This window comes from Brachyistius frenatus, unplaced genomic scaffold, assembly GCF_029030835.1.
Source record: "Brachyistius frenatus isolate BFR_SWC_R1_liver_20210118 unplaced genomic scaffold, ASM2903083v1 Contig_205, whole genome shotgun sequence".
In the NCBI taxonomy this organism is placed as follows: Eukaryota; Metazoa; Chordata; class Actinopteri; family Embiotocidae; genus Brachyistius; species Brachyistius frenatus.
In genome coordinates this window covers 260165-270988 of record NW_027210804.1, presented here as the reverse complement: position 1 = coordinate 270988, position 10824 = coordinate 260165, and the positions used below count along the sequence as shown (strand labels likewise).

At 41.8% G+C, this 10824-nt stretch overlaps 1 protein-coding gene across 1 annotated transcript in view; it reads right to left on the bottom strand.

Annotated features, from left to right (window-relative positions):
* Positions 1 to 220: 220 nt before the first annotated feature.
* The window catches only part of man1a1 (mannosidase, alpha, class 1A, member 1), a 93945-nt gene continuing 83341 nt past the window's right edge, over positions 221 to 10824 (bottom strand). Inside the window, exons 6-12 of the mRNA XM_069719084.1 lie at positions 10082 to 10205; positions 9825 to 9918; positions 5769 to 5884; positions 3542 to 3761; positions 2798 to 2970; positions 2311 to 2426; positions 221 to 713 (exon numbers count right to left, since the gene is read on the bottom strand). Of these exons, the coding sequence (XP_069575185.1) occupies positions 587 to 713; positions 2311 to 2426; positions 2798 to 2970; positions 3542 to 3761; positions 5769 to 5884; positions 9825 to 9918; positions 10082 to 10205 (970 nt within the window). The 3' untranslated portion in view covers positions 221 to 586. The remainder of the gene's footprint in view (positions 714 to 2310; positions 2427 to 2797; positions 2971 to 3541; positions 3762 to 5768; positions 5885 to 9824; positions 9919 to 10081; positions 10206 to 10824) is intronic.

Below are 10824 nucleotides of genomic sequence, written 5' to 3'. Positions count from 1 at the left end.
GTCGACTTCGTGCTCCTCGGTCCCAAAACAATCCCCCGGGGTCGCCTTTCAACGTTCAGATTACGTTTGGTATCCGTCGCCGCGCTCCTCCTCGGAAAAACGAACAGGTAAAGAGACGGCGCCGTCGCTACGGAAACAACAAAGCCACCGATGAATAACGTGATAGGACGACAGGCGATAGGCGCTTCGGATTGAACTGACAAACCCAAGAAGCGAAAGAAAACCGCATTTTTTAAAATTATTATTATTTTTTATTGTGACGCAATTCACCGTTTTGTGAATCTGAACTCGTGACGAGGAGGATTTGTTAAATTTTTTTATTTCTTTTGAAGAAAGCTATCACGTTATCCAGCAGTAAATATGCTGCTTTAATTCAGCTCAACCAGAGGCCCCCAAAAAAAAAAAAAAAAAAAAAAAAAGTAAAGTGAAATCCGACGGAGTCGCGTCTGTAACCACGGAAACGGTGAAACCCGTTCAGACAAGACGGACGGCCGGAGGCTCAGATATACAGGATCAGAGGTTTTTCCCCGCACTCGTCGGCGCCGGAGTCGGGACGGGCCGGAGTCGGGACGGGGCGGAGGTCCGCTCACTCCACCTCGTTGGGTCCGTCCGTCGGGTCTTTCCTGATGACCGGCAGCGGGTGAGCCTCGGTGTTGAAGACCCAGTGTTCGAACGGGAGGTGGTCGTCGTCGGAGAAGAGCAGGTAGAGGTACCTGGAGGACGAACACGAGGGACACAAGGAGCGTTACTGAGGCAACGGCCGGGGAAAACAAACAAATAACTCGTACACAGAAATATTCTGGTCTTTGGAAGAAACTGTGTGAGTTCAACAAATCAAAATGTTTTGGTGTACTTCTGTTTCTAACAGGGAACCCTCGAGGTCGGGCTCATTTTAAAGAAAGTCCATTTCTTTCTTTTTACCACAACAACTGGCACATCAATAAACTTCAGTCCGATTCTTCTGAACTCTCCCAGTGGAAAAAAAAAAAAAAGCCTGGTGGTCAAGTTACAGATTCTTCTGTCACTTTAATGAGATTAATGCAAATGAGACATTTTATTTTTTTCCCCTTCGAAGTGTTTAACGAAGCCGACATAAAAAAACCAACAACAAAAAAAACCAACATCCATTTCTCATTTTAACGTCGGATGTCTGGAAATAAACATTAATAATCGGTGTATTGATTCGGTGATGTTGGTGATTTAAATTTTTTTTTTTTATTGAATTTGCTAATCTTCAAACGTATTTATAAATCCTCACGTAAACAGGCTCGATGGACAAACGTCTTTTTGTCAACTTTTTTACCGACAAACTCCGACTTGGATCATTTTAAACTGAAATTATTCTGCGTTTCTGTATTCGTTCGCTAATCGTTAATATTTTCCCGTTGCGTTTTGGGTCCTAAAATTTTACACTTGTTGTTGAGTTTTTATTTTATTCGTACCGTCTCTGGTGTTGTAAGTTGAGTTTTTATGTATTTTAAAAGCCAATATTATGGACCGGCGTGGCAAAATTAGCCGCGGCTATAAATGGCTAAAAGCTACACACTTGTCATTATGCAAATGAACATTAAATAAAAAACAAAATATATATATATATATTTAAATGCTTAATTAAAAAGCAGTTGAAATGAACAACAAACTGTTTTGCAGCTGGATCAAACACACTTGATGTGAAATACAGATAAAGACAGCAAATTTTTCCTCCGTGTTTTTTTTTTCCTTTGCGTGTGCAGAAACACACACACACACACACACACACACACACACACACACACACACACACACACACACACACACACACACACACACACACACACATAGAAACCCTGTTTTTTTTTTAATCACTTTATAATAGTGCTGTAAGGCGGGCGAGCGAGGTATCTTTCACATAGCTGAACTCCACCCAAACCATCTGAATAAGCTTATTCATGAAAACAATAACACATTTTGAAGGGGGGAGGGGGACTGAAAGAAACACATCTAAGTAAAAAAAAAAAAAAAACAAAAAAAAACTGGCATATGGCTGGAAACCTATGAAACCGGAGGGGCTTTTAATTTGAAAAGTCAGCATCTCTCACTGGCTCCTTGTAGCTCCGCCCCCTCTGTTGCAATCCCGCTGAAAAATATTTGTATTCATGTTATTTACCGACTATACGAGCACACGTTTGTTTCCAGCTCAGTGCCGGGAGTCTCTGCTGTGTTTGCGTCCTCTGATCTCTGCGTGTCTCATTTGCCATGACAATTTGAATGTGTGTGTGTGTGCGTGTGTGTGTGTGTGTGTGTGTGTGAGTGCGCGTGTGTCCGTCTTACTTGAGCGTCTCGGCCAAGTAGAAGCTCTGCTGCACGTCGTCGTGGTTCGGAGAGGAAGCGTAGACGTCTCTGATGCCGCTGTAGCCTCCTTCTACTTTACAGTGCTGCTCCAAGGCCTGAAGACGGACAGAAACGGGGAGGAAGAGGAAGATGGCGATGAAGAGAAGAGGAAGGAAGGAAGGGCCAATCGGTGACCGGCAACGTCGATGAAGCTCTTTACGTACTTAAAAATATCACAGAACCTCGGGGGGGGGGGGGGGGGGGGGGGGTGAAGCTATAATATAAAAACTTGAGTTAAATAAATTGACCTTCTCGTTCGCTCTTTCTTCCTCGTTTGTTGTTGTTGTTTTTCTTCTCTGGAAAACTGACAGCTAATTCCATTTTTTTTTTTTTTTTTTTGACAGAATCTCTCGACTTCCTATTTTATTTATATTTTTTAAATGAAATATCACAAGAAGTCCTTTTTGAATAAGCGAAGGCGCGTCACCTGAACGGCCTCCCAGCCCCACTCCCTGTACTTGGGGTCGTGGGTGAACCTCCACATGTACATGTAGGTCTCGATGACCTCGGGGCGCAGGATGAAGTACTTCTCGTTCTGACGGGTGGCGATGGCCTCGACCCCGCCGTCGAAACGAAACGCCTCCGGGCCGAGCTTCAAATCTACGAAGGAGGAAGAGGAGGAGAAAAAATAAAAAAAAATAAAGAAACGGCAGCTTCAGGGACGTTCATCCCTTTTGACCTTATGCTATTTATCCAGATATTTACATGATGTTAGGGTAAGTTATGGATGTCGGCGCGGAACAACGTCGCAAAACTTCAGGTCAGCGTTCGCTCAAAGGAAATAACGCTATTCAGCCCGGTGACTCAGCGCCCGACTTCAGGATGGATTTAAATACAAAGGAGAAAGAAAACAAAAAAATCCAATTTACGTGATTTGAAGATTAAAAATAAAAGACGCGAAAAACACCTTTAAAAGACAGTAAAATGACTTTTTTTCTTTGTAAGAAAAACTAATTTTAAATCTCCCAGTTTAAAGGATGTGACAATAAAGTCGAGCAAAATAACTTTAAAAGCAGTCAATATTTATAAATATTTATAATCTTTAGCTTTGTAGAAAAAATGTGGATTTGGGTAATAAAAAAAAAAAAAAAAAAAAAAGACGAATTTTCGAGAAAAAAAAAGAGATTTCTTTTGAAAATAAATCCGAGGATTGAATGAAACGCGTATTTACTGGTGCGGGCGTAGGACTCGTGGCAGGTGCGGGCGATCTCGGCCGCCTGCTCCATCTGGTGGCCCGTCTTGTCGCTGGGCGCCCCGTCGGCCCCCAGGGCGATCATGCCGCCCGCGAAACAGGTCAGGTGACCCATCTTGTGCTCCAGCAGGCCCCCCTTCCACTCGGCGATGTAGGTCAGCCCGCCGCTCGACTTCCTCATCAGGTTGGTTTCTATCGCCTTAAAAAGACACGATAATAAACGGCGTCAATCTGAACGTTTTAACTGCAACACAGGCCTGTCAATCAAACAGAACACGCCCCCCCAAAAAACACATCTTTTTTAATCTTATTTTCTTATTAATGAGGGATTATTTTCAGATGAACCTCCAGAAAACTAATAAGAAGGAGCGACTGTAGCTAAAAACACCGAGATAACAGGTGGAGACATTTTATTGACTTAGAATTTCATGAGAGAAGTTGAATGGGAGTCTATGGAGGCTTTTCTTGGAGGCACCCTCTAGTGGCACTCGGTGGTATTGCAGCTTAAGACGCTTCCGCATCCACCTCATCGAGCTACGTCCGCTTTTATATCCAGTCTACGTCGGTATCACATTATTGTATCAAAACACGGACGCCGCGTATCAATATTGTATTGTCAAAAAACAGATAAACAGGAACGTCAGGTGCATGAACGCGTGGAGAAAAAATATTTTAATGACAGAGGAGCAACATCTCTTTCTAGAACCAACGAAAAGCCGATCTTGTTCTCAATCATTTAAAAAAAAAAAAAAAAAAAAAAATAGTGTTCTGCTCACATATGTACTTTTCATCTACAGGTAACTAAACCGCCTGATGGATAAATTATGAGTTTATGACTAGATCGCTAGATTTCCCTAAAAACAAAAAAAAAAGGGTCGTGAACTGATCGTGAAAAAAGCCACTGAAAATGTTCTGATTAATGAATTGACTAAATATTGCAGCTCTAGATGAGCTCATATTCTCGGCCCGGATTACTTAGCGCTCCAGATAAAAGACAAAAACACAAGTATTTGATGTATTTTGGGCGAGTTGACCCTTTAATTCAACCCAGATTAAACACAACCGACTAAAATCATTATTTTCAGTGTGTCGGATCCATGTCCGGCTGCTTCCCTCCTTCCCGGGCCGCTCCTCGACAAATAAAACTCAAGAATGCCCATAATCCTCCGAGATCAAGAGGGATTATGGGTAAAGTATCCCCTGCATGTTGAATTCATGCCCCCCCTCCCCCCGCCCCCCCCGGCGTGCTCCGGAAACAGCTGAGACCCGTCGCCACGACTTAAGTTGACGGTTTGTTTTAACGCTGCGTCCTCTGGGTTTATTTCATGTTCTTCCCGTCTCCGTCTTGTTATACGTGCGTGTAAATTCGCTTATCGGGATTACGAGAGATAAAAATCACAAATTTAGGCGAACAAAAAAAAAACAACAAAAAAACATCAAATCTACAGAGGATTTTTTTTTTTTTTTTTAATCCCGATAAAACGAGCGAGCGCTCGGCGAACTTCAAGGTCGTCCGGGCTACTAGATTTCCAGCGCTGTGGCCCGCAGACAGAAATAATTACCCCAGCGTGACCACTCTTTTAACATCTGAAGCCGACCTCGGGTTTGTTGTCCGCTATTATCCAAAGAGTGTTTATTACGAGTCGGAGGGAAGCCGAAACCCCCGCCGAGTGTAAATCCATGCGGCTTAGCAAACACGCTCGTATGAAACTCAAACTAGAGGTCACCGGCTGTATGTATAACACTCAGTTTTCTAGTGAAGGAGGAGGGAGGGGAGGGGCGGCGGCGGGGGGGGGGGGGGGTAATTCACATATATTGATAATGAAATGGCAATAGCATCAGAGCTTTCAGAAAAAAACAACAACACAGACGTTATTTATTTTTTTTTTTAAAGAATTTTCAGTCAATAGAGACTAAACAGAAAGTTATTAAAGATTTATACGCTCCATATTACGACGTTAAAAGTTGGCGTTTTCATCGATTTGATCGTTTGTTTCGTGCGCAGTTTCAAGCTCGCTGTCTTTAAGGGTAACGATTAAAATGCCGATCGCTCGACTCGTTGATCAGCTGATGATCGTAAAGTCTACGACTGAAACGAAGAACAATCCTGCCGTCTGTTTTTGCTCTCGACCTCAAGTCTGACTGATGAGCTCTCTGATGTGTGTGTGCGTGTGTGTGTGTGTGTGTGTGTGTGTGTGTGTGTTACCTGCAGCGCGTCGTAGTACATCTTCTTGCCTTCCTCGTCCGTCTTGTCAGACATCAGCCAGGCTTTGAGCAGGTACTCATAGAAACTGTCGCCCAGGCCGCCCACAGACACGTGATCTGCAACACACACACACACACACACACACACACACATAAACACAAGTGTGTAACACACACACAAACACACAAACAGGCCTGTAGGTCTGCTGGGTTAAATCACAACTACCATCCACAGATCATCCTCACGTGACAGGAGGCCTGGATGTAACGTGAAGAGAGCGTACCTGCAGCCTGTGATTTACTACAGTATTATGCGTGTGTGTGTGTGTGTGTGTGTGTGTGTGTGTGTGTGTGTGTGTGTGTGTGTGTGTGTGTGTGTCAGCCCCGTCGCATTTCTGCATTTGTCCTGCAGATCATCAGTGAAGGCTCATCCATATGCATGCATGCTGTCGTTAACAGCCCCCCCCTCCCTGTTTGTGGAGTGCAGAGATTAAACGTCAGCCGTGATCACGTCGATGGTTGAAGATTTGTTTTTTTGTCTTTTTTTTTTAAGGCTACGTGCCCTTTTACAGGTTCAATAATAAACAGAAGCCACGAGCCAATCGAGAGACACGACATCCCACTTTAAAATAAAATAAAAATAGAGCTTCAGCGATCTGCCAGGCGACATTTCAGCTGTCTGTGATTATAAATGCATTTGCGCAACACACGGTTCTGATATATTATTAGAAAACGCAGAGCGAGGCCGGAAACCGTGACAACGAGTTTGTGTTGCGAGCTGTCTGTCTGAGCGGTCAAACAAACAAACAAACAAAAAAAAACACTCCACGTACACACGAGTGGGTGTTACATAGACGACGGAGAGCACTTCAGGAAAGCTGCGGTGTCGAGATATTTTTCAGACGACGTTAGGCTGCAAACATCCCTGGGTTATAATTTATTCAGCGAGCGCATTCCCCATCACGACTGCATAATTACAGATTTTTTTTTTTTCCCTGACTGTTTTCCTTTTTCTTTGGTTTGAACTCAAACTGCTAATTGAATATCGTCATTTGCATAAAGTGCTCGGATGAAAACACAAGTTACCAGCTCTGGTTAAGAGTGTCAGCTAAATGCCTGCGATTACAACCGTGCGTTTCAGGAGGGTCTTTGTTTATTTCAGTGTGAAGGACAATAATAATTAAAAAAAAAAAAGCGAGTTGACCGGAGGTGCAGTTCCACATTTAACCATCACAGACACCAGCAAAAAAGAAAAAAAGAAAAAACAAAACACAAAAAAACCCTCAAAACCCGACTCTAATAAAGAACTCTAATAAAAGCTGAAAGCGTATAAGTGGGTATAAAAACACAAAATAATAAAAACCAGATGTATGGATTTCTGATTTAGAGCCACACGTGATACCATTAAGATAAAATGGGCGCTTGGGAATCTGAGCAGGAAAAGTAATTCCACTTCATTTATTTCAAATGTGAAAGTCCTACAAGCGAGAAGGAGAGTTAAACAAAAAGAAGGAAAAACAACTTTGCTGTTTCAGGCGATTTCAGTCTTCATTTGCGCCTCTGCATGTTGTTCTTACTAATCAGTTCAGACTCTAATTAAATGACAAAGAACACGATGATTCTCTACTTCTTCGAATGCAAAGCAGCGTTTCAAACGGGAGGCCTGGATGTCATATATATATATATATATATATATAGATATATATATATATGGAAGCTCTAAAACTCTAAAATAAACGTGAGCCGTTTCTGCCCTCTAGTGGTCAAAAATGATTAAAGCAGCTTTTAGGCTGAAATCTTTAAATTCACGCCCACTCTTGTGAAGCGTCCCTTTTCCATAGATCTCCTCAGCTGAGTTTCCTCCATCATCTCTCCCATCATCTAACAGCCGTCATTAGGACGAGCTTTTAGCAGCGGATTGATCTCCGAGCATGCACCTCTCTTTCTACATTTGCGTATTAAAAAAAAAGAAATGTTTTGTATTCCCTTTATACTCAGCGCCTCCATTTCTCTTCCTCTTCCATCCAGTATCACCCCTCTATCATTATTATCATTACCTGTTACAGCCGCACGGTTTGAAGAGTCTGATAATGGATTTAAAATTACAGCCCGTTGCCTGCCACCCGTCTGAAAGGACACGGACACGTCGGAGGAAGAGGAATCGGGCGGCGGAGGGAGCGCGAAACACAATTGGCGATGACACGGGTGGGGTGGGGTGGTGGTGGTGGTGGTGACTGGCAGGTTCACGGGAAATGTAAAGTGAGTCAGCGGGGTTCAAATAGAAAAGTGTGACGAGACACGATGAGGAGGAAGAGCAGAGGAAGACGAGAGGGCGACGGCGCTGCCTCTACCGCCGGCGCACCTCACTGCAATGTATCTCTATCGGTGCCGTAAACTTCAGGTAAATATATCATTCGAAATTTTTGCTTTAAATTATAGTCAGTCACCGTTGCCGGGGGTTACCACCTCTAGCATAACAACACGTTATTTACAACGGTGCTTCTTCGAACAGAAAACTGTAATCAGATGTGATTTTCAAAAGTCATTATTCAAGAGAATTCAAAAGGAGTTAAGAGGGATTGAAAGAAAAACTGAATGTTAGATGAAGTAATAATGAATTTTAAATGATGGAAAACGACAATCACTTTTATATATACGTTCATCTGCAAAAGGACATACAGCCCAAATTTGAAAACAAATGGTCACAAACTAAAAGCTGCCTCACTATTAAGTTTAATTTACAGTAGTAGCAGTAACCATTATTTTCATTGCTTATTAATCTGATGGCTATTTTATCAATTCATTATTTAATTGTTTGGGCCATAAAATGTAATAAAATATTAGGAATATTATGCATATGAACCCAAACTGATGTATTAATATTTATAATAATTGCGTCCAATTTGCTGCCATAAAGGACAAAGTACACAAGTTTAATATAAAATTTTAAAACCTGACACCAGTGAAGTATTTTTTTGACCATATTTGCTTAAAAAAACGACTTGAGAGGTGGATTAATTATCAAAACAAACACAGGCAGGTTTTGGTTCTGAATCATTGTGTAGTAAACAAAAAAACAAGTCGGTGTACTTGAGCGCAGTCAGGGGACGAAGTATTGTTGTGGCAAAAGATGATTTATGCACAACGCGGACAAATTAAAATATAATTAACACCTTTAAAACCGTCACTCCGAGCTGCAGACAGTGTAATGATGATAATAGTAGTATGTTGCGTTCTGCGGTTATTCGGGTTCAAATTACACGTGTGGAAGAGTTTTCTGGGAAAGATCGACATAAAGTGCAAAGCAGTAATCCAGACAAGTTGTAATTTGCATGCATTGAGTGTTTTGGTGTCATTTCGGACAACCAAACAGTCTAAAGAGTCTAACCTTCGTGACATTCTTCGAGTGATAAATGCAAATCTTTATTAGTGTTTCCGGTATCGGACTCAAAAGTCCATTTAATTATTAACCCGAAAGATTTCAGCCTGCGATTCTTACTTTAATTACACACTTAACTGTTGTGGAGGAAATTTGTGCCATGAGATACACGTGAAATGTGACAAATCGGAGGGAAAGCCTTCACTAATTTAAAGTACGTAACAATATTTCAGGATATTATAATAACAAACGATTGATCCAAGTAAGAAGTATAAACTAACAAGAAAACACCCGAGCACCAGAGTCGAGCCTTGAGGGACACCGAAGTAAATGTTTTTTTTTAAATTCAAATTCCAGCTTGTTGGCTTTCTCACTACGTTATCTGGTGAATTTACCGCTCATCTGAATGTTTAAGGGTGAAGCTGCGATATTCAAGCACTACTTTGTAGAGTAGATATTTTTCCCCGAGTGCGGCATTTAAAAAAAAAAATTGTTCAAAAATATGCGTTTTTCTTTCAAGATTTTTTTTGTTTTTGTTTTCAGATTTTAACAATCAACACACAAACTATATGTGAAAAGAAGTGTATTCGGTATACCGGCTCCAAAACGCTCACTAGCGCCCCCCAGCTTGGCGTTTTCAGCAGAGCGGAAGCGATAGAGGCGGTGAGGAGGACTTACGTTGGCCCCACTGGCCGCTGTTGGGGTTCAGGTAGTTTGGGTAGAGGCCCTGAGGTTTATCCAGCCGATTCAGCACTTTACGGATGTTCATGACCTGATAATAAAAGAAAGAAGACAAATGCCACTTTAAAGTTCTACGTCGTATTTAAAACATACAAGTTGTTTATGCACAAAACAAAACTTTGGGCAGCCACCAAATGTAAAAAAAAAAAAAAAAAAACAACCCTAAGTGTTCTCGTTTTCTCCGGTTTTGTTACCTTCTGAGCGAACTCCGGATTTCCCGACAGCTTGCTGAGGTGCATGAACTCCAGATGTAAGGTGCCGTACTCGGCCAGGATGCTGCTGCCACCCGATGCCCACGGCCAGTTTCTACCGATACCGCTGGACACAGACAGAAGCAGAGGGAGACGCAAGTTCTGGTTAATATAAAAATAAAGTAACAAAAATATACTGAATTTCAACCAAAAGTGCAAAAGAGACAAACTTAAAAACTTAAACTTGCTATTTTGAAGCATTTTCACGATAAATTATAACAAATCATCTTGAACTTTTAAGCTACACGCGGAAGCACATTTAAAAAAAAAAAAAACACGTTTCAACTTGTTTACGTTTCTCAAGACAAAAGAAACCTGTTTGTCTTGAACTGGCGATGAGTCGTCATAAAAAAAAAGTCAGTTTGAAACTTTGTCTTAGAGACTCAACGGTGACACTTTAAATCGTGAAGACTCCTAAAATGCTTCTGTAATTTAGATTTAAACAAAGTTGTCTCTGGCTTTAAGTGACGTCTACAAACAGATTCTTAAAATTGATTCAAAAGAAGAAAACAAAAGGCCATCCGTGATATTCCACCTGTCGCATTTACGACCAACTTTGTGTGTCACGTTGTTTGGTAGCAGATCGTATCGCCGCCGGGGTTTATTTGTCTGTCAATCACAACTCCTCCGTGCCGACGACGTTGCCGTGACGATGACGGTGCGCCGGGCTCCCGGGCCATATGTGA